Source organism: Fistularia commersonii, chromosome 11 (genome assembly GCF_037954325.1).
Source record: "Fistularia commersonii isolate RoL2024-O1a breed Wild chromosome 11, RoL_Fcom_v1.0, whole genome shotgun sequence".
In the NCBI taxonomy this organism is placed as follows: Eukaryota; Metazoa; Chordata; class Actinopteri; order Syngnathiformes; family Fistulariidae; genus Fistularia; species Fistularia commersonii.
The window spans coordinates 11,668,145-11,692,012 of record NC_141294.1 but is presented as its reverse complement, the minus strand read 5'-3'; the positions used below and the strand labels follow the sequence as shown (position 1 = coordinate 11,692,012).

The 23,868-nt window shown below is 40.4% G+C and overlaps 1 protein-coding gene across 1 annotated transcript in view; it reads right to left on the bottom strand.

The window, feature by feature from the left end:
• Window positions 1–22,799, bottom strand: part of LOC147229469 (TGF-beta receptor type-2-like) — a 31,987-nt gene extending 9,188 nt beyond the window's left edge. Inside the window, exons 1-8 of the mRNA XM_086154932.1 lie at window positions 22,414–22,799; window positions 11,719–11,863; window positions 11,424–11,617; window positions 5,169–5,467; window positions 4,833–5,081; window positions 4,534–4,647; window positions 3,517–3,654; window positions 854–995 (exon numbers count right to left, since the gene is read on the bottom strand). Of these exons, the coding sequence (XP_086011058.1) occupies window positions 854–995; window positions 3,517–3,654; window positions 4,534–4,647; window positions 4,833–5,081; window positions 5,169–5,467; window positions 11,424–11,617; window positions 11,719–11,863; window positions 22,414–22,492 (1,360 nt within the window). The 5' untranslated portion in view covers window positions 22,493–22,799. The remainder of the gene's footprint in view (window positions 1–853; window positions 996–3,516; window positions 3,655–4,533; window positions 4,648–4,832; window positions 5,082–5,168; window positions 5,468–11,423; window positions 11,618–11,718; window positions 11,864–22,413) is intronic.
• Window positions 22,800–23,868: the final 1,069 nt, after the last annotated feature.

The window sequence follows — 23,868 nt, the reverse complement described above, 5'->3', positions numbered from 1 at the left end:
TAACAAAAAATGTCTCCAGATCATGTAGCGCAAATATGACTGTCCTGTTTGTAGTCTATAATGATGAATATGTTAATATCAATTGCATTACGAGCACTTTTATATGTATTTTTATATTTTAGAAACGATTAATATATATATGATATGATATATATATCTATAGATATATATAGATACTGTATATATATGTTTATACTGTATATATTAGCAATCTGATAGTAAATCTTAGTTAAACAAAAGGCATGAACCAAGAAATAAACATCAGAGTCGGTGACCGAAAATGGAGATGAAGCAATTAAGAAAACTGCAATTTCATATTGGACAGTGCCTGGCCGACACTGGTTCCAGCAGAAAAAAAAAGTGAGAAAGAAAAAGAAAGAAAAAAAATCGTTGAGTTACAGCTGAAATAATAAATAGGACAGATATCCCTGTCTCCTTTCCCAGATCCTGTTTTGAACAGATTTCAAAGACAGACTAACAGTCGAAGCTGTATCACATCAAAGTTTTGCGTTAGTCATTTGGTCTTGCTTTTTATTGCTTTTTTCTCACATATCGAGGCATCGAAGGGAATTTATATACCTCAAATGGTTAGTTAGGGACCTTCTGGTAAGGTAAAAATCAAATAATGACATTTATAATTTGGTTTTGTGCCATTAATTGTTTTTGATCATTCGTCCTTGAAGATGAATATTAAAAGCCCACCTCGAGTGTTTTGGCAACATGTGCTTCACTTTATTTCCGTGTGGTTTTTCCGTTCTGTTTGTATTAGTGTTACATAACGTCGTTTTTTTTTTTGTTTTTTTTGTTGGTTAAACATCACAAATGGTGAGTGTTTGGATGTGCGTGCACTGACCTCCGATTGCTTCACACCTTGATGTCATTTCCCAGAGCACCAGTGCCATGGAGTACATGTCAGTCTGTTTGAAGGACTCCATGTTCTCAAGATTAAGTCGGGCTTCCAGCACCTCCGGAGCCATGTAACGTGCTGTTCCCACCTGAATTGCAGAGATGACAGTGGGAATAGATTGAATTCAACAACGTTAAAAAAAAAAAACACCTGTGGTCTCTGCTGTAACACTGTAACGCACCTATTACTCACTGATATTCATATTGTAACTGTCAGTTGTAATGTATAATCTGACTGGATTTTTCTGCAAATCCTGTAAATGTTTCATAGCATAAATGGCTACTTGTATCTAAAGTGCTTTTAAAAAATGGTGGCCCTTAAAGTGGAAATCTTCACATTCACTGAAAATTAAGCATAAAACATTTAAAATAATTAAATATTCAAATTTACTTTGGTAGTTAATAAGAAAAACTAAATGAGCCAGTCATCCTAATAGCGAGGTCTGACCTTCATAATATCTACTGCTAAAAAACTTTTTTTTGAAGCGGTTTCAAAGGTTATTGGCACCGAGCTGACTTTGTGTTAAGTACACACACTTAGTGGTTTGAGAGACTGGCGAGGAGGGAAATTACATTTTGGTATAAATCAGTATTGATATTCTCAGTGGTTTCAACTAACCACAGGGACCACAAATGAAATCACACTCCCCGTAATATTCGATGCAAAAGCTACCAGCCAACTGTGGCCTTAAAAAAATAGAAGAAGGATTTTAATTTAATTTTAGAAACTAGCAATAAGAACGATTTGGAGATACAATGGATCGTTCTTCCGAAAGAAGGTTCCTGGTTTGCCTCTGACAGGGGGCTTTGATTCATTCACAATAATCCCAAAACATGCAGAGGGTGATTGGAAACCCTAAATTATCCAGATGTTTAAATCAGAGAGTGAATGGTTGTTTGTCTGTATTTGTGGTCGTGAGTGTAGGATAAGTGGTATAGATAATCAATGCATGAAACAAACCAACAGTAATTTGATATGTGCATATATACAAATGTATTAATTCATGCTAGTTTTGCAATGGCAGGGAAGTATGGATCAACTCAACCTTGATATTACCTTGTGAATAAATAATTTCAAGCTTTATCTCTCAGAAACATTAGTGCATACAAGTTATTAACCCCCCCCCCCCAAAAAAAAAAAAAAAAGCATAAGTACAATATAGGATCAGTGCACACTAATACTAAGTCAGGCATCTTTAGACCAAGACAGAATGCTCACATAAGCAATCACCCATTTAGTAAACAGATAATGGGGGAAATTTTGTTATGGCAAAACATTCATATTTTAGGAGAGTAGTGCAACTTCTACAGAAGTGTTGACTCATGTCTAATTGTCAAAAATATTGTAATAAAATAAAAGTGCAATTGATGTGTGTTCATGACAAAAGCCCCACTTATCTGCCTTTTGTAGATACCACTGTCGCTTGGCTTGTTGAGTCATGCTAAAAACAATTTTGAAAGCTCATATCACTGGATTATTTTAAACAAGATTAAAAAGAATTAAAACAACCGCATCCCCAACATGGTTAAGACGAGTGAGATGAAAGTTGACAAGAGTAGAGAAGACCTCGATACATGGGCTTCCTGTTACATGGGCTTAAACATCAGTGAGGACCTCACCTGATCCCTCAGTTCCTCACAGATGGTTAAGAAGGCTAAACAGCTGCTGTAATTTCTGAGAAGGCTGAGGACATTTGGGCATTTCACTGAGGACCATTGGCAACTTCTACAGCTGCATTGTTGAGAGCATATTGGCCTGACTAGATCCAACACCACTTTGGACTAAAAAAGGCCGGCAGTGAGTGGTGACTATTGTGGCGAAGATCACCAAGCTCGCCACTACCCTCTCCGCAGAACAACTACCACCACAGGGTTCATGAAAGAACTGCTTCCCTGTTCGAGAACACCAATTTTGACACCTCTTCCCCTTAGGCCAAAGCTACAGAAGTACGAATCATGGGACTTTGAGACTGAAGAACTCTTTCTACCCCATAGCCATTGGACTCCTAAACAGCTGACGGAAGTATCATAGACCTACCCCAGACGATCAGCTGCACACGACTGTTTACATTTCAACCTGGGCTTTTCAACATGCATGCTCATCTCCAACGTTACAAACTCAATCTCTCCAGAGGGCCATGAGATACCGCAGAATAATCTGCCTGCTCGTCACCATTTTCCTTTTTCAAATTGCACACTGTCCGATTTGCACTTTTCCATGAGCGCGTATTTGACTAGCAAGCAACATTTGTTGACCTTGGCAAAGTAGTCGGGAAAGTAGTCGTATCTACATCGTTTGGATTTCTGCCATATCTTTCACATGCTACCTTTTGTTGTACAATTATGTATTTGTCTCATATGTTACAATATCTTGCATTCACTGCGAGCAGCAAAAGAGAATTTTATCATACGAGGAAACTAAGTATATGACAATAAACATGAGGAATCCTCAACAAGTTAAGGCATCAGAAGAGTTTAGGCATGTAGTGTCATGCTAAAAGACAAGTTAAAGTGGGGGAGCTTTATCGAAGCAGGAAACCTGATGACTTGTACTCAACACTTTTGTTTCCGCATGTGAAACTTCTTGTAGAAAAAGATTTGCCGTCTTACCTGTCCACTGTTGGCCAGGTCATCCACAGACAGGGTGCTGTCCAGACAGAGTGCTAACCCAAAGTCACACAGGCAGCATGTCAGGTCGTTCTTAACCAGGATGTTGGAACTTTTCAGGTCTCGGTGGACTATGGGCACCTTTCATACAGAGCCAGAAATAATAATTCACACGTCACTTTTAAACTCTACTGCATTAAAATGGCAAAGGCATGGAAAAATAAGGAAGCATTTTCATTCATAAATGAAAACCTTCTATGCTGAATATTTTCACAGATGGGAAGTAATGACCTTGAAATGTCTGCAAATAAAACCCCATTCACAATGATCTGTGCACAAAAATGTGCGCAAGTACATTTTACATGGACATGCAGAGGGATCTTAAAAGACAGTCTTCTCGTAGGCTCACAAAAGAGTGAATCATTTGATCCTAGACACATTTTAATGAATGGTAACAGCAATGTGTTCAGTCCTGTGCAGTGAGTCAGTCCCAGACATACAACAAGGAACATGGTGGCTGCAGAAACTAGTGCATATGACTTTTAATCATGGATTTTTATAGGGAAATGGATACAGTCAGAAATAGGCCCTCTATTTATTCCCTGAAAGCTGTTAGAGGAACATAAAGCAAAAAAAAAAAAAAAAAAAAAACATGGTTTGAGTTCAAGGTATAGGTGGCAAAAACTTATTTCAAATGTTTCTTTAACATCTATAGATACTGAATATCAAGTAACATTATTATGAGTTATTAAATACACAATAATAACTCAAACATTTCAGGGTCATGAGGAAGGGATTGATTTAAATGATAAAAGGAGGAAAACTACAAAATGAGGTAAAAATTAATAAAGTCTTAATGACAATCGGTGAGCATTAATAAAACACAATTACAGACTTGAACTTACTTCAAAGTTTATTGCAACAGCCTAAAGCAGAGTTTAAAGCATTTGCTGTGTATCAAGGATATGATTAAAATGAATGAGACACAGATAGAGAGACAATTTCAGCAAACAGTCCTACCTTGGGGCGTCCACAGGGTAGGCGGTCGCTATGGAGATGGGCAACGCCCCTAGCCAGAGAGCTGCCTAGTACTCGAAGCTCACCCCAGCTAATTACGTGGCGTGTTAGGTACTCCTGGAGGGAAGAAATTATGGGATTGGTGTCTGTGAGAGTTCCTCATCATCCATGTCATGGTCAATTGTCGCCAAATCTTATCGTGGGAATCTGACTTTGTTTTCTTCTTGGAGATTTTTTGGTAGGATGATGGTATTCAAAGTAGAGTATCCGTTACCTACAGTGTAATAACTAATAGTCCTTACCTGTAGGTTTCCGTTGGAGTGGAAGGCTGTTATGAGCCAGTATTGTCTTTCCACCTTCCTTTCTTCAGCTGTCAAAAAGTGAAGGACGTTCTCATGTCGGAGGTCAGAATCTGAGAAGATATCTTTCTCGTTCTTCCATGAAGCGTACTCTTCATAGGGGAAAATCTTCACCGCGACTGTTTCGAACTGATCCGAGGTTGTCTGCTTCAGCTTTGCCTTGTATACCTGAGCAAATCGACCCTTTCCGACCTGGGATAGAACAGACGGTTATCTCAGAAAACCGAAGGGAGCAAGGGTTTGAAAAATGAATCCTAAAGTACAACTTATATGACATACCAGCAGATCCAGGTCTATGGGCAGGGGCTCTGTGTTGTGGTTAAGGCTGTTAGCGTGAGTCGAGCTGCTATCGGACCTGTCGTCGTCCAACATGATGGCACAACCTTCGCTACAATCTAGCCCGCTAGCTTTTGGCTTGCGCTTCTTCATGTTGCTCTCCCATTCTTGGTTGAGAATGCTTTGCCGATAGGCCCGATACCAGTAGACAAAGACTGCGACGATGATCCCAACCACCAGGAGGGGCAGAAGGCTCAGAAGAATCATTGACAACAGGGAATCATCTGACGTTGGATCCAGAACTGAAAAAAAAACAGGGAAATGATACAAGAAAAGAAATGTCTCTTGATATTGTGATTTTGTGAACATTTAAAGGCAGAAGTGTGTTTTGCTTCCAAAAAACTCATGGTGGCATTTTATCTGATCCTTAAAAGGTTCTTCAAAGTGAATATTTTTAATCTGCAGTGTGATGAGTCACATGATTGTTTGTTGTTTTGCCCACTTAATCAATCCTGCATTGTTTAATCAAGTCACGATGCGCCGATGCGATATGATATAGAGATATTAATTCACTACAGACAAACGAGTGTGATTCGATTTTGTGCATGAATTGAGCTTGTTGACCCCTTGTGAGGTAGAGTGCAATATGAGCCATTTGGTGAGAGGAGGATTGTGCCACAGTGAGTTTACACATCAGTTTACTCCAGCTTCACTCTGATCCCCAGAAAGCTATCCTTCCCTGCAACATACTATGCATATGTCATAGTATCTTTGATCCCAGTTGGAAGCTGACGCCGTAGTAAATATGCTTTCGTCTGACAGTGTGAGTAGCCTTTAGAGCTCCATAAGTTAACTACCGCCTCTGCCTACCAGACTGGACAGAACAGAAGCCAACCCTCAAGAGTTCCAGTGGTGGGGAGAAAACAGATGAAAGTCTGTTCGCCTTCACTGGGCCTGGCATGTCCCGGTCTGCTCTGCCCGGGCACATTTTCAAGGAGTGTCTCACTCAGTCTGTCAGGGGAACATTATACGACTCTGAGTTGCCATATTGGCGGGTTAGAGTAGCTTGTACCAAGGACTGGACACTGACTTCCTGACCAGTCTGCTTTTACTCTGAGTGAATATGTTGGGATTTTCAAAATGTGTTTCAACGATACAAAAATTCAAAACAAACAAACAAACAAACAAACATAATACAAAAACAGGCACAGCTCCTTATACATAGAACATGGTCTTTAAAACGAGGACAGAAATAACATTGAGGCTTGGCTGAACAACATGAGCTTTGTCTGCAGTGTTTTTACTCACTCTCTACATTTATATAGTAACTTCATATTATCCATTTCGTCACATCTTCACAACCATTCAGTGATACAGCAGTATAAACATGTTGTAACATAAAAATGATCACAAACTTAATGGAAGATGTACCCTAAATAATTCCTTCAGGGGCACTGAAGTTGCTTGAGAGTTTTACCAGATTTGATCTTTAGGCTCAAAGCAATGCATGGCAAAATCATCATTAATTTTGCTCAGCTAAAGCGATGTCATTTTTGGGGGATATGCTGGCATAATAAAAGACAATTACTTGTGATAAAGTGCATTTGGTAAAGGTAAAACGAAAAAAAAAAACTATAAAAGAAGTAATTCGCAAGTGTCTACATATGCACAGTAACAATATCAATTACTTTTCATCTTCAATGCTTCCTGTCTTTGACGAGTGGCTTGTTAGATGTGTCAAATGGATATCCCCAATACAATTATATTTCAAGCACAGCAAGTAAAACAAGAAAACTAATTTTCTATTTTGTTGTGTTGTGTTGTGTTATGTTTTACTTTGTGGTTTCTTTTGCATTGTTTTGTTTTGTTACGCGGTTTAGTTGGACACCCTTATCACCGGACATTACATTACATTACATTACATTACATTATATTACAGTCATTTAGCAGTCGCTTTTATCCAAAGCGACTTACAAAAATTGCAATTCAATAACCGAAAATCCAAAGTACCAGTACCAGTGCCAGGACAAACTGTAGATTCTCCAGTTCATTTGTTAATTATCTTTTTCTTCTGTTCAGCCTGCTTTTATTAGATGACTACTGATAGGGAAATCAAATTAAAAACAATCAAACAGCAAATACAGATCCCTGCAAAATGTATTAATTGGTGGGAAAACGCATGCTTGGCCAGTGTAATTATGCTGCTTCGGTTTTGTATATCCGTCCTCAGCTGGCAAGTAAGTACATTACAATATCAGGTAACTATTGCTTTCAGTCAGACAAACATTTCCTCTTGACTAATGGGAGCCTTTTCCAGACAGTGCAGATGGCACGGACTCATAGCTTAACTTTGTCATTTGAGCCATTTAGCACTTTTAACAGCTGATTTTCTTTAGACAACCCACTGAAACTAATATCAGCTTAATTGAGAATTTTGGTTACAAGTGATAAAGTCTGCAATTTTATAAACTACCAGTGAGCACTATGGTTAGAGCGTGTGCTCTGCATAACTTTGCAAATGAGACTGTGCCATGCAAACTGGTATTTCGACTTGACTTGCAGAGTGACCAAGTGTGACGTGTCATTTTTGAGTAATAAAGTGATAATTACTCAGCTTCACGCAACACACATCTGCAGTTCAAAAAAACACATGCAGGAATTTTCACAATCTTAACTTGCTAATTTCTTGGATCAACACAGTATTCTTTGTGCACCAAAGTTGAGCTGTAAATAAAAGCGTCATTATTTGTCTCGGAAAATGACAAAGCCAGACATGATTTCATATTTTAAACCGGTTATGGATGGATAACTGGAAGCCAAAATAAACCCAGAGGAGGGTGAACCACACCGTTGAAGGTAGAATCCGTGCCAGTGTGTGAATTGTGTGTTTCAAATCTAATATATAGCAAAAATTTCCATTCAAAGCTAACTGTTTTTACATGATAGCCAAGCGCCTGTTAGCATCATTAAACTGGCAGCTTTGCTGTCCCTAATGGGAATGTCGTCTTTTATTATGTTGCTTTGAATGGAAAAATTCACAGAGGCAAACACACACGCATGCCCCTTACTTAGATATAGAAGTTAAGGGAGAGAAAAAAAAAATAAAGGACACAGCAGAGTTGTTTTGGAAACATTCAAGTTTTTGAGCCCTAATATCCAAAGGCACAGATCATCCTCTCTCTTTATTATTCCACTACCTACTGTGACAGTCGGTTTAATTTAACAAGTGTGGCTGCCCACTTTTCCCTGTCAAATTCCAACTGGGAACCAGATGACTTGTTAAATAGTGAAACTAGTTTAAATATTCTTTATAACAGTGTAATAGATGTTCCTTTTGTTAAATAAAGGTATTTCTCATATTCAAAACAACCTGGGAAGACAGGAGTTGGGATGAGAATAGATGTTTCACTTTGGACATGGGTCCAATAATAAATTTGGAACTTTGAATGGAAGCATTGCCATGAAATCTGGTCACGAAAATCTTTTTGTAGCCTAGTTCTTTAACCCTTGACATCAATGTCATGCCTCTCAGCCAATAGCAGTTGGGAGAGGCTCCATCTCCCAATCTGCAACCCTGAGTGCGGGATAACTGGCATTGATAATGATTGAATAGATGAATGAATGAAATACATATTGAGTGGGTCACAGGCAGCATTATAATCACTAATTTACTTCACAATTTCTGAAACATGTAGAACAAGGATGAACCACATTTTGAAGGAATAAGGGTGACATGCAGAGCACATACACAAAATAATAATGGCAAATGACTGTTTCCACTGTGCGGACATGCTTTAAGGAAGCACTAGAGATGTTTGCAAATAGTGCAAAAAAAAAAGGGTAAAACATCGTATCTTAGAATTATTACTGAGTTACAAAAGAAGTTATTGTACTAATTCTAGAAAACATTTCACAGTGATTCACAAATAACTGCCTCTCCACCATAAATGCATAATTCTTTCTTTTTTATTCTGAGTGGAAAGAGAGTATTGCTGAAATTTATGTGAATATTTTTTTTTTTTCTGAAAGTTTTTACTATTGTTTCGAAATTATGGCAATAAGAGTTTTGCTCTTTGGAGATGTGATATTTTTCATTAACAGCGATCATCAGTCCTTCTTTGGTAGGCGGAAGACTCTAGAGTGTTATATAACAATCCTTCTGGGCAAATTTTGTGTAGGAGTGTGTTTTGATATTTTAATGGTTTTTGCACGTGGCCATCATCAAGTTAAAATTCAGGCATATCGGACCTGAGCCAGATAGAAATAATCTTTTATGGTGATCAAACTACCTGTGTATTTCTAATTTTCGAATTCTTAATTTGGAATACCCGGTCAAAAAGACCTTTCCGAAACCCTTTCTCTGGCATCATGTTGACTTCCAATTTTTGTCTACCCCTTAGCAACAAGTCTGTTTTGCCATGTCACATTTACTTCGCTTCCATTTTTTTCTGACTTATTTTATCAACCACAATTAAATATATCAAACCTACTATCCATTTCATCACAATATAATAAGTGTTGTGGTAACAATGTAACACATTATATATTAAATATTGGTTTAAGAAACAGATTGGTAGAACTTTTCTTTTCTCAATTGTTTTTTAATGGTCCTCCTCAGGAGACTTCATTTAATACATTAGAAAAACCAATGGCTAACCAACCAACCAACAAACTAAGCAACCAACCAACCAACCAAACAAACAAACAAACAAGCAACCATAATATCACACCCATGCACACATACTGGGTGCATTTCACTCGTCCAAGCAACACTACCAATTCATATGCTACTGTACGCAAGGATATTTTTTGTATTTTTATTATTATAATATTAATATTGCAGTTTGTTCTCTCACTGTAAAAATGTTGGTTCTCTGCATTTTGCAAACACATAATTGTAGACTGTCTTGAGCCAGACAAGTTGGTGGGTGACCTTGAGTTGTGTGGTTAAGCGGTCAACTAATGCGCTCAAATAACTGTAACCTGGACACAACAATTCTTGAGGGATTGCGTATGCGGACCCGGCAGAACACACTTTTAAACCACGTTCATAACCTCTATGAAAGGCACATCATCAGAATGCAATGCAGGGGAATAACAATGTGGGTCATTTGAAGAGGAATAAGTTGTGCCATGACCGTGGCCCAATAAACAAACAAGGACTTCCTGCTACATGTGTCCTCAATGGGAGGAAGGAACCACAACCCTAACCCTTCGGACTGTGTGTGTGTGTGTGTGTGTGTGTCTGTGTAAATGTTAAGAGTGTAAAATTTGCCCCCCCCCTCCTCACCCCCAGTCTTTTCCCGGACGGAGTGGTCTCGCTTTTACTATGTCTTGAAGGTAATACATAAAAAATGCAAAAAAATATTAAAAATAAAAGTATGGGCAAGCAATTCGTAGCAATTTACGCAGTTTTTCTACTTTACTATATATATTATTATCAGAGACAACTTATTTACTGACTATGCTCAGTGAACATAAAAAAAACTGAATTTATACAATAAGCTTGCCATTAGATTGGGGTATTGTCATGCAGATCACAACGTGCTTATATATACATATATATTGTTATTATATTGTATTTATATATTCTAAGCTTATGAGAATTCCAAAAAAATGTCTCATTTGAGCAGAACGTTATTTATTGCTCAAAACTGAAGACAATAAATAAAATAATAGTGGTGCAAGCAGTGGCTACTTCACAACTGAAAGATAAGGATAGATTAAATTAGATGTTACATCACTCATTAAAGTGAAAATCACTCTTGTATCTAATACTATCAATCTATCAATCTCCCATATATATACTTTATTATTGTATGCATACATACACTACATACAGACATGTGTGCACGCACATTGATGCACGCACATGCTTAAAATAAAAATGTATTCATCAAATGTATATATCATTGCCATCATTTCTAAAAAATGTATTCATATCGAAACAAAGTTTTCTCAAGCAGCCACATTCCCCTATGAGGCAGCATATATACATATATATATATATATATATATATATGTAGCTAATTATTAAAACGACACCAGTGCACAGATGTTGGTTTACCGGCTGTCACATTTTACGTGATCAAGTCACTGCAAGTCAATTTAGATTTTAGAGCCTGGTTCATGCCTGGTGAAATCATAGCGCCTAAGAAAACCCCTTGGCAGTCTTTCATGAAGCATCTGATGCCCAACTTTATTTGATTAGTTCAAAGAATGCCATATCATTGAGAGGCCGCAGGTTCACCTACTCACTTGGGGAAAATATGATTTCGTCGTTGCACTCTTCCTCCTGAGTGCAGGAGCAGATGTGAGCCATCCCGCCAGTTGTGTTCTTCTCCTTCATCACACAGGTGGAGCTGTTATAGTCATCCAGTAAAATGCCGTACAGCGGGGTGGACGGGTTGTGACAGAGGGTCTCAATGGAGAAGCCACTATCGTTCCTCCTCCTGCGAGACAAACAGACGGATTGGAGTATTTAGATGAATATCACATGTGCCAGGAAGTCTTATAACCGATTGCAATGCCGAGAAAGGCTGCGGACACGTACCAGATTGCGACACACACCTCGTGTATGTCGACGCAGATGGACGTGATAGAGCAGTTGGCCAAGCAAATCCCTGAGCCATTGCATGTGGAAGGTTCCAGATCACAGAACTTACAAAGCTGGCGCAGCGGATAAAGTTGGGGAATGCCTGCAGGACACAAACCAAAAACAGAAATCTGGATTGAATTTCAATAGCAGTTGTACGATTTTAAATGAATAATTGACAAATCATTTTTTTTAGTATAGCACTGATATGAATGATGAATCCGGGGCCGTGGCCCTCAGCTGGAAAAAGGTGGTTTGCCCTCTCTGTGTCAGGGAAGAGATAATGTGCAAGGTGGAGGAGGTCAAGCATCTCACGTTCTAGTTCACTAGTGTGGGAGCAGGACAATAACAGGCAGACTCTACACCAGTCCTGCATGGAAGGAAGGGACTGGTCCATCGATGTTCACAGCCTCACCCATGGGCACGAGACGAGCCAGAAGAGGAGGCTCGGGCATCTAATCTGGTTCCAGGCACGTCCCACGGTGCCGAGGCCTCGGGAAAGGCCCGGGACATCCTGTGCGCATGTTTGTGTGTGTTTGTGTGTGTGGGTTTGGGGGGGGGTGGTATCTCGGGATTCCCCGAAATTGAGCTGGATGAACTAGCTGGGGAGAAGGCTCTCAGCTTCAGCTGCTTCCCCCGCAACCCGGTGGCGGATAGGCAGTAGAAGATGACCTGGGTCAGATACCGACGCGTTTGGCAACGCCCAGCATTTTTCAACTAACCTGGGTGTCATTTCAAAGAACCTATTCTGTATATTTCCTGTGCATCGTGTATTTGCAAGTGTATTTGCAGTCCCTATGTCCTCTATTGTAAGTCGCTTTGGATAAAAGCATCTGCCAAATGTAATGTAATAATGTAACCTGTAAAGTCATCTATATTCAGATGCAGTAGCAGTGGAGGAACGTGATTACTCATTTAGAGCAGAGAGATGTGGAAAATACAAGCTCTGCTTTAGTTTGGTTTTATTAAGGATTCTAATGCCTTGGTATTTGACACGGAAACCTTCTCCATTCATCAGGCTGTTGACACATTGTGAGTGAGAACATAATGTGATGTAATGTAATCCTGATGTAAGATTGAGTGAAAATTATTCCTGTGCTATTGTTCAAACCAGATATCAAGCAGTTTCTGGAGAGATTTGCTGTATATTCATTCTTAGCTAATTAAACTTTTTGACGGACTTGCCACTCATCCCCCTTGAACCAGTATAGGGCATGTGGACATCGGTTAAAAGTTGCTTACGCTTAAAATTTAAAACTTAAAAGCTAAGAACCGACCTAGATCTTTCCCATGTCATATATAGTCTCACCTAATCACCTGTCTTTAGACAGATTCATAAAGGTGACTATACAGGTAATGGCATTACCATAATATCCATACTATTGAGCGCACCTGAATATAAGCCGCACCGGCTAAAAATAACTAAATAAATAAATCCATGCGCACACTTACTTGTCTATAAGCTACAGGTTTCCACGTTGCAACATTAGATATTTACACAGAAAAATGTTACAAAGAATTTTTTGTTTTTTTACTTTTAATTAGATAGTGGAAACAGTGCCTGTAACACGGCTGATGAAAAAGATTAATAATAAATAACTCAAGGAAAAGTCCATCCATCCATCCATTTTCTATCCCCGCTTTCTCCTCCTCCAGCTGATCGCTATCTTGGTCTCCCTCTTGCGCACGAAAACCATTAAAGTTGGAATTGAACGACCTCAGAATTTCACAGAAATTTTTTTATTGGTGCGGTGCGACAAGGCTTAAGACAGGGGTGTCAAACTCATTTCTCACATACGGCCTAGGTAGATGTCGAGTGGGCCGGACCATTAAAATAATAGCATACTCAGCAATAAATAACCAAATTATCATGTCTTTCTAAAGAAGTACAAGGACATTAGGAAAATCTTGGAATTTCATGAACAATCCTTTTACAAAACATTTCATGAAACACTTCATATTTTTTTAAATAAAAGTGCAATTTACTTCTATCATTCACATGTATGCATTGCAATCATGTGATCCTGCGATCCCACTGATCGTACAAAGGCATAAAACTTTAACAAGTAATTGGTATTGAAAAATATAGTAATGCACTTTAAGATTAAATGAGATTTATAAAGAAAGGGAATTTTAAACCATTTACACATGTGCATATAAAGTCTAAATTGAATCCCTGCCTACACCCTCCAAACTAAGTGCTATTAAATGTGTGAGGATGAGAGTATTCACCTGTCCTGTAAATGTGTAACCTTCATACATGAAACATGCATACACATACAATACATACTGAAAATGTATGGAGTTGCATGAACAATAGAATTCCATCATATTCGTTTGTAGTGAAGCTGGTGACTAACTTTAAATTGCACATTTTCCCTAGCAATTAGCTAACTGGCTTTTACCGCTGCTTTGCGGATTTCTCGGCTGTGGTTGAAAGTGGCTCGCTGTTTCCTCAGACCCGCCAGCAATTCGTTGATCTTATCTCTTCTCACTTGTCCTTGAAAGCTGTCATATTTTTTGCTCTGATGAGTCTCGTAGTGGCGCCGAATATTATATTCCTTAAATACTGAAACTTGTTGCAAACACGCCAAGCACAAAGGTTTCTCCGTAAATAAATAGGACGTAGTCAATTTTTCTTTGAAAATTCTACACTCTTTAACTACTTTTCTGTTTTGATAACGACATTTTGGCTAATGAGGGCGTAGCGGGGAGGTGGAGAACAGGGTAGAAAAAACGTCAAAACAAGCAGCAGGTGGTGAATTGATAACGTCTGCTGATTGGTCCGTCTCAGTGATGCAGATTGACGTCTACTCTGACCTAAATAGTGCGCCCCCTAGCGGACAATTCTTGAATTGCATTTAATAAAAAATAAATAAATCCTTGTCTTTTATGCATTTTTTCACTTTCAAATTATCCTGCGGACATGGTTGAACCCCTTTGCGGGCCGGTTCCGGCCCGCGGGCCGTATGTTTGACACCCCTGGCTTAAGGATTTGGCAGCATGAAGCTCGTTAGCCCAAAAAAAAACCATACATTAGCCGCATCATTGTTTAAGCTGCATTTTTCAAAGCATTTGAAAAAAGCAGCAGCTTATAGTCCGGAAATTACGGTACATACCAATGTCATATATTTTCAGAAGAAGTTAATTGCCCTCACTGAAATAAATTGCGTTGTATGTCTTGATCGGCACTTGAATATCGATGCAGATACAGATCAGCGTAAGTACAGTATCATTTGAATCAAGTGGGTGCATGTCTGAGAGCCTTATTCGAGATTCTTGCTTAAATGCTTCATGTGAAACATTAAAAGAAGTGCAGTGTTAGGAGTTTGTTTCATCACTTCTGTTAAAAATCTGTATTCACACCTTAAATTGAACAATCCTCTTTTAATTTTCAGTCTTATCTTAGTCTTGACTTTTGCACGGAAGGCTCTAACTAGTTACTATTACTATTGCCATTAAAAATGAAAAATCTGACTTTGATTTAAATGTAAAGATATGCCCAATTACTAGTTTTAAAAATGATAATACCAAATAAGTCCCCCCCCCCCGTGAATTATAATTCATGACTATTTCTACTATATGTTCCCTTATTTACAGGATATTTGTTATGTGGTAAAGCTATATATTATTGTATATATTGTCTTTAAGATTTCTTTGTATTGACTTGAAATTGGTCAAGCTTGTCAATTGGGTGACATGTTTTCGTATACATGAAAAACAATGGTAAAATCAATTTTACTATTGTACTATTACAATACAATTTATAACTGTTCAATTGCTCTTGCAAGTATATGTGGTATGTAAATAGCAGATGAAGGAGGGGTGTCATATAAAATCTCACCTTGGGCGCCAAAATGTGTAGGGTTGGCTCTGGGTTACATTCAAGCTTACAATCCCTCGGAAACGGCTCTTGCAGCCATTTTTTCACTCAGCCCCGGATTATCAATACGGAATCTGCCCTCGGATATAATTACACCGTCAGTTATTGCCCCCCTTGACTGGTTCGCAGGAATTGCACGCATGGCAGTAAGTTGTGTGCTGCCGTGGCTTACTTCACAGTCTGTGCAATCTTATCTTTTTCCATTCTTCTTACCGTTTCTCAAGAAAAAGAAAAAAAACCTCCCCGAGTGCCAATCTGTTACGTGACCTGTTCAGACCTGCCTCCCGAGACTAAGCCCCTCCGACATCTGTCCTGAGAAAGAATGTGTAAAACCTTCAGGTAGGCCGCCACATCCCGAGTAAGACTGAAGCCTAGGCACAAGCATAATGTACCATTTTTGAATCTAGAAAAGGAATTGTTCTCCAGGGGACCACAGGAGAGTATGATTTGAGTCACTGTGATTTGTAGAATTGTGTAAAATGTCAGGCTTTTAATGGTTACATGCAGGTGTTGTGGTGTAACATGGTGGTTTGAACATTAGCAAAGCCTCTATCACCAAGAAAGTCTTAAGCTTTTTTTTTTCTTCGGGATATACTTTCGGTGGGACAAGTAGAAAGTAGATTTTCTGGGTCTGGTCTGCATATCACATTTTTAACCAGTGCTTTCTTAATGAGGTTTCTGTAAGAAAACAAACTGCCACAATTTAATTTAAGTTTTATGAAACATTAATTTATGGGCAGACACTGGTTTTTTATGACATTTAACAGTCACTGTATTCGAACAGGGCAAAATAGAAAATCCACCGCCTCTGGATTTATGATAAATCAGCAGAGCACATGGATTCCTATTGTTTGAAGTTTTAGAAAGGCTTTGAAAGTTCAGAGAGTTATGGGTGATTTATTCATCTGTGCAAAAACTGCTTAGTAAATGGAAGCACATGCACTTGTAAAAGCTCCCTGACTGTAGTAATAACAGATAAATTCACTATCAATATCCAAAAAATAATATATTACTATATTATTATATTAATAATATTCTTTGTTCTTGGAGGGAAATTTCAATTCTATATATTTAAACAATATTTGTATAAAGCCCCAGGAAACAATGCAAGGATATTATTTCATACAGTATGCAGAATGTAACTTTAGATTTGTTAACTTAATGCATGTCCTGCATTAGTGGGCTGCATTATGGTCAGAGTGTACCCAGAAAGTGAAAATGATGTGTCTGTGTCTGTGAAAACATGAATGTGTCTCTGGGTTTTCTCTTCTGATTCACTCGCTGACATTTAACCTTACAGGTGCTAGACCAGACAGTAAAAACCAGAAACGTCTGCACAACTGCACAACAGCAGAAAGTTTGGTGTGAGAAGAAATCAGCTAAGGAGACAGAGAAGGAGAAAGAAAGTGTAAATGCATTTAGAACCAAGATTATCTTATTGAATGTTTACAATTGTTATTCTCTTCCTTTATCAACCAATAAAAATAGAAAATTGTTGGGATCCAGGGCAATTGTTATTTGCAGTCCTTATGTCCTCTATTGTAAGTCGCTTTGGATAAAAGCATCTGCCAAATGTAATGTAATGTAATGGTTAGGGCTCTGGGTGCAACATCAGTCACCATTGAGCGCATACTTTGTCTTGTGCTTCCTGACTAGTTTCTGTGACCCCTGACGCCTCTCTTTGCCAGCGCATGGTTCCTGAGACCTGTGACCTTCCCCAGGAGACAAACCTGCCCAAGCACAGCTCTCCATTCACCTTCCTCTTCAATAAACCCCTTAAGACGGGGGTCTTACCTCCTGAGTGTCCTTGTGTTTGGGTCAGGAGTACCTTCTGCAAACATGACAGAGCAATCTGCCCCTTCTGACCCAACAGACGCTCTCCGGAGAGCCACTGCTGAACAGTTCTCTTCAACAGTTACACGCCCATGGTCCCTTAGCCTACAAGAGAACACTAACCAGCGGTTGGATCAGCTGACTCAGCTACTCCCGAGCCATCAACCTAGTCCATCTCCTCCTACAGAGGCCCAGGCTGCCCTGCCAGTCTCCAAGTCCCTCACCATCTCCCTGTTAGATCACCTATGGAAGAGAAATTTTTGGGAGAGGTAGGCCGTTGTGGGGGATTTCTTCCACAGTGCACCATATTGCTTCCCCCATGATGACGCCAAGATTTCGTTTATCCTGGGCCTCCTTTCCACCAAGCCCCTAAGATGGGCTGAAGCTCAGTTCCAGGACCCATCCTGCCTTGATTGCACCTTCAAGGAATTCTTTCAAGAGTTCAAGCTGACCTTCGGCAAGGATCCCGACAACACCGCCCGGCAACACTCTCGGCCTCACTGCAGTCATTGACTTTGGTTACGAGTGGAATCTGATTGATCCTCTCTGGTCCAGCTCTCCAAAATTGAAACCATGCCTTTGTCCACACCATTGAATGTTTCTGCCCTAAACAGCAGAGCCTTACCTCGGATCACCCACAAAACCAAACCCTTAGAGTTAATTTCCACAAACCATCGTGAACGAATATCCTTCATGTCTTCCCCATGTCGCACTCACCCATCATCCTTGGCTTCAACTGGCTCCACCGCCACAACCTGCACCTAAACTGGTCTGAGCTCAGACTTGAATCATGGTCATCTAACTGTCAATCCAGTTGCCTGCAGAGTGCCATCCCAAGTCTGCCTCCCACTAATCCCGAAGAAGCTGACCTGGGTCACTCGTCCCTTGTCCCCGAAGAATATCACGAGTTCAGCCAGTCTTTAGCAAAGATAAAGCTCTCCCTCCTCCTCCTCCTCACCGCCCCTACGATTGTATAATAAATCTTCTCCCTGGGGTACTGCTACCTTCCAGTCGGCTCCCTTCCGAAGAGTGAGGCCCTGGAGAGGTACATCCACAGATCACTCGCTTCAGGTATTATCCACCACTCATCTCCCCTGAGGGCAGGGTTTTTCTTTATTGGTAAGGATGGCAAGCTCCCACCTTGTATCGACCACAGAGGACTGAATCCGTTCACATCAAGAATAAGTATCTCTTACCCCTCCTGTCGTCAGCCTTGGAACCCGCTCAAGGTGCCACCGTGATTTCCAAGTTTGACCTCCGCAATGCCTAACATCTTGTTCGGATCCACCAGGGAGACAAAGGGAAGACTTTCTTTAAGACCTCCATTGGGCACTGTGAATACCTGGTCATGCCTTTGGCCTTTGCAATACTCCCGCTGTGGGGGGGTTTAAAAGCCTTGATTAACGATGGACTCCATAACCTTCTGAACATCCTCATGTTTGTCTATCTGGATGACATTCTCATCTTTTCAAAGTCTCTCTGGGACCACCTTCAGAGTACCAATGGTCCTGCAGCGACTGCTGGAGAAGCGCTTCTGTCAAGGCTGAGAAAAGAGAGTTTCATTGTCCCTCAATTGCTCTTTCTCGGTTACATTCTAGATCCAGCAAAAATGTAAGCAGTCATGGACTAGCCAGGTCCACAAACATGCAAACAACTCCAGAGGTTCTGAGGGTTTGCTGATATTTACTGCAGTTTCGTTAAGAATTACAGTCAAACAGTTTCTCCACTAACTGCCCTCACCTCCACCAAGACCACCTTCTTGTAAATTTCTGAAGCCAACTCAGCCTTCCTGGACCTGAAGCCGAGGTTCTCCCAGGAACCCATCCTTATCCAGTCCAATCCCCACAGACAGGTTATCCTCTGCCGAGGGGAACTATGATGTGGGGAATCGGGAACTGCTTGCCATCAAGCTTGTTTTGGAGGAGTGGTGACATTGGTTGGAGGGTGCTGAGTATCCAGTGCTGACCAGAGGCGGACTCCTCCAGTCTATTCGCCTGGGTAAAAGGCTCTCTTCTTGCGACATTCCCTTTAAATCCACCTCCCGGATGTTGGCCCCTAGATTCATCGGCCCATGTGTGGTTGAGTCCGTAATCAGCCCCTCAGCAATTCGCCTCCGCCCGCCTCCTAGCCTCAGTCTTCACCTGACATTCCAATTATCCCAGGTCAAGCCTGCCCGTGTGAGTGCATTGAAAATGATGAAAATCTTTACAATATGGGCTACAGCAATATATGTAAAAAAATCTGGAGGTAGCTGAGCCAACCTATAGGTAAAGCTTACTCTAATCTTTATTTAGATCTGTCTATGGAGTCCACTGTCGGACATCACTTCCAGCAATGACATATCCATATTTTTGTGTCGTAATTTGACTCTTCACTTTGACTCTGGCAAGCGGGGCACTCCTATTCCACCTCGTTCTGTCACCAAAATGAGGGCAGACAACTGGCAAGAGGCTGCGCGGGGCTACATAACTGCCACAGTGGGAGACTTGGCTAACTCCCTCTGATCCTGAAAGTCATCTTCCCTCCCACCTCTCTCACTTTGGCCCTCAACCCCCCCAAATATATGGGGCGGATATATTGAAGTTCCAAGCAAATTTATGGTGAGTAAAGAAATGTAAGGTGAACTGTTTGTTTTGTCCTTGCTGTGTATAAAACCTGTGGGTAACTGCACACATACAGTCAACAGGCTGATGATTACATGTGTAAGACTGCAGTTGTTTTAAAGGGCAGTGACATGTAGCAAAGGCCAATTGCCCCTTAGAAGACAATTAATTGGTGTTCAAATCGTCTGCTATTAGAAACTAGGGGAATTATTCCCTTTCCAGATATTTTCAAGCTTGATAATGATCTTTTACTTTAGTACACCTCTAAAAAGCGTAGGCAAAAGAGAACTGTCTGTGCCATTTGGCGTGGATAGCGCTCAGCTCGCATTCAGACGCCTACTGTGAGAATTCCAGAGGAGGAGCATTCATGAAAGACCTTTCTGTAACTCTTTTCCTGTGTCTGCCTCCCAGGTGAAGGCTACAGGTGCTTTTTCGCTCTCCATGCAGAAACAAAAAAACAACTGTTAGATTCTGAATTTTGTACATTTGTAATGCATATTAGATGGTTCAAGCTGGGTGTATCTATGTTCTCGCTCAGCTGATGTAATGGGCTAAGGGACCTGTCACAGCCAAAGAGGATGATCTCAGTGCCGGTTACTCAGCTAAAAGAATAAAATAAAATTACACATTCCCACTTTCCAAAAACATTATCATTTTTGCTACATTTGGAGGATCACAAATTTTTTTTTTAATTTGCGGTAATGCATTCCTTGTTTAATCAAATGTTAAAGATCACTGGTTATGGTTAAGCTATTGCTTGGAATATCACGTCATGCTGCACTGTTTTGTCTATGAATAATAAATGTCTAAATATAGAAATTAAAAATGAGACGGTTAAAAGACAAAAATAAATAGCTAAATAAATGAATGAAGAGCAAAACATAGTCAAGATGCGGAAGTAGATGGTACCCTTAAGTGCAGCTAGGATTCAAAGCCTGGTCGGGGTCTGATTTGATTTTCACCTCCCTGACAAGCTCATCCTGACCTTTGCCACAGTGGGAGATTAAGATTCCCAGGAAAGGAAGCAAGGAGAGACTCTCTTCTATCAACCTCCAAAGTAAATGGTTGGAAATATCATTTAAAAAACTAACAAAAGTAAGAGCTGGCTCTAGTGTTTTGAAAATCGACTATGTCAAGCTGCTCCAGCACTTCCTCGAGCGACTGAGCGACTTCCTCGAGATCGATGTGTCCTAGAGAAGTTTTTGGAGCCGGAATATCTTTTGTAGCAGCCTGTGTGTGTATATTTTTGTCGCACAAAATGTCCTTTACCAATGATCTGATAGGCGCATATATATAATTAAAATTGCTAGTGTGCTAGGAAATTACCGCTTAAAGGAGGAGGTAGAAGACTTAAAGAATCATACAAACCTACCCAACACACAAATGATTCGTTTTCTTAGCCTAAAGCTGCCTTCAGCCTGCCTACCTGTTCCTGTGCTTGTGAAAGTTTCTGTGGTTTGTGGGAGGTGGATCGGTATGAGGCGTGGAAAGTAGCCAAATCTGTTAAACACTAAGTTACAGTGCATGATAGAGAAAGTGATCAAGTGCCACCGGACCCGCGCGTGAAAGTTCTAAACACTGTTTTTCCTATTACAACAGAAGTGGTTCTCTCAATAATGTAATATTAAAATCTCAGGGTCTCAGGAACTGAATACACTGTTCTCAATTCAAATTTTACCGCCAGAACATAATGACTCAATGAAATACATTTAAAAACACCACACTATGTTTAATATTTCCATTGGATTGCTTACTGTTAGACATTATATAGTTAACGCATGATTTAGCAATGCACTTCGAGAAATTGTGATACATTTATCCACTGATATTCCTTCAACGTACCTCAGCTCGACGCTAAAAAGTCAACAAGTGATAAGTCAATCGGTTGCTCTTTGTATTATGAAAAAACAAACAAAAAAAAAAACAATAAAAAACAGCTTTATGAACCTTACTCTTCCATGATAGGATAGTTTGACGGGAATGTAAACATTGCGCATAATGCCCTGGATATTTAATGTATCTTATATGAACACCGCTGCGCCGCAGCTGGATGAAAACCTGTGTTATTGCTTTTTTTTAAACAAAGCTCGAACGATGATGGCTCAGAGGGGGAGAAGGGGAGAGGAGGGTCGAGGAGCAGCGATCCGCCCGTATGAGTCACCTGTTGCGCTTGGCCGTTCCGCTCTCCGGAGAGCCATTCCCGACGTCCGGAACGGAAACGTTCCCAGGCTCATTACGGCGAACGGCGAGGTTAAATACGCTTAAGGCTGACAGGGTCGGGTGGTGGTGGTGGTGGTGGTGGTGGACCGGAAGAGCGGTGTCACAGAAACTCACCGGCCGTCCCAGACTCCAGCAGCACCGCGGCGAGGCACGCCGACAAAACTCCGCGTAGGGACAAAACGCGGCGCTCCATGTCTGGGCACCTCCTCGGTCAGCGTCGTAGCGCGGAACTGGACTTCTCCCGCATCCAAAATATCCGAGAGGATAAAAAAAAAAAAAAAAAAAAATACAAACAAAAAAATATACCCGAGGTCCGGCCGCGGGGAGGGGGTGGGAGGGCGGGAGGAGGAGGAGAAGGAGGAGGGGAGGAAAGGGGGGGACGGGACGGGACGAAAAACATCAAATTTGGAGCTCCACTCTGGATCCGGAGCGGCGCGTATCTGCTCCGCTCGGTGCGGCGCGACTCCTTCCTCCACCTCAAGCTGAAACACGCGCACCCGTACGCGTGCGCGCTACCTACCCACCCATACAACCACTCTAACACACAATTGGGAAGCGCTCTCTCTCCTCTCTCTCTCTCTCTCTCTCTCTCTCTCTCTCTCTCTCTCTCTGGCTGTGTGTGTGTGTTAGTGTGTGTGTGTGTGTGTGTGTGTGTGTGTGTTTGTGTTCCGTGAAAACAAAAAAAAATGCGGACTTACATAACTTTTCCTCAAATTGATATCTTTGATTTCTTTGTGAATTATTATTATTTCTACATGTTTTTGTTTTAAAAAAAATCTATCAAATATCTCCTATACACTGCCTGTTGATGAAGCGAAAAACACGATAAATAAATGCCATAAATTGTTGTCTATTGTAAATCGGTGAATGCTTCATAAATGTTGTTGTCTAGACTTTGACTAATAACTTTTTTAATATATTCATTCATTATTGATACCACTCCTGCTCTCGGGGTTGTGGGGTTGCTGGAGCCTATCCCAGATGTCATTGGGAGAGGCATAGTCTATCTATCTATCTATCTATCTATCTATCTATCTATCTATCTATCTATCTATCTATCTATCTATCTATCTATCTATCTATCTATCTATCTATCTATCTATCTATCTATCTATCTATCTATCTATCTATCTATCTATCCATCTATCTATCTATCTATCTATCTATCTATCTATCTATCTATCTATCACATATATATTATACATAATGGATCTCACAGAAACCTCCATCCCTTGTCTTTGAGTTCCACATAAATGGACTCTGTCTAACTTAAAGGACAAAGCATATTCTGGGTCTTAAGAACAGGACCACATCTGAAGAGGGCCTGGCTACACTTCTTTTCTAGAGTTGCTCACGGTAAAAGGGTGGCTCACAATCTCTTGGGTTAGCATCAGCGTGTTGGAGTAACCCCATAGTTTTGCTGAAAGAGGTGGGTGATGATAGAGAAACCTGGAGCGGCGGGATTCGGAAAAACAGCCTGCCAGATCTAAATCCCGAATGACGCAAGACAGTGATTTGCCATAAGGAAAACCATAATCAGCACTAGGATATTCATGAATGGACATGATA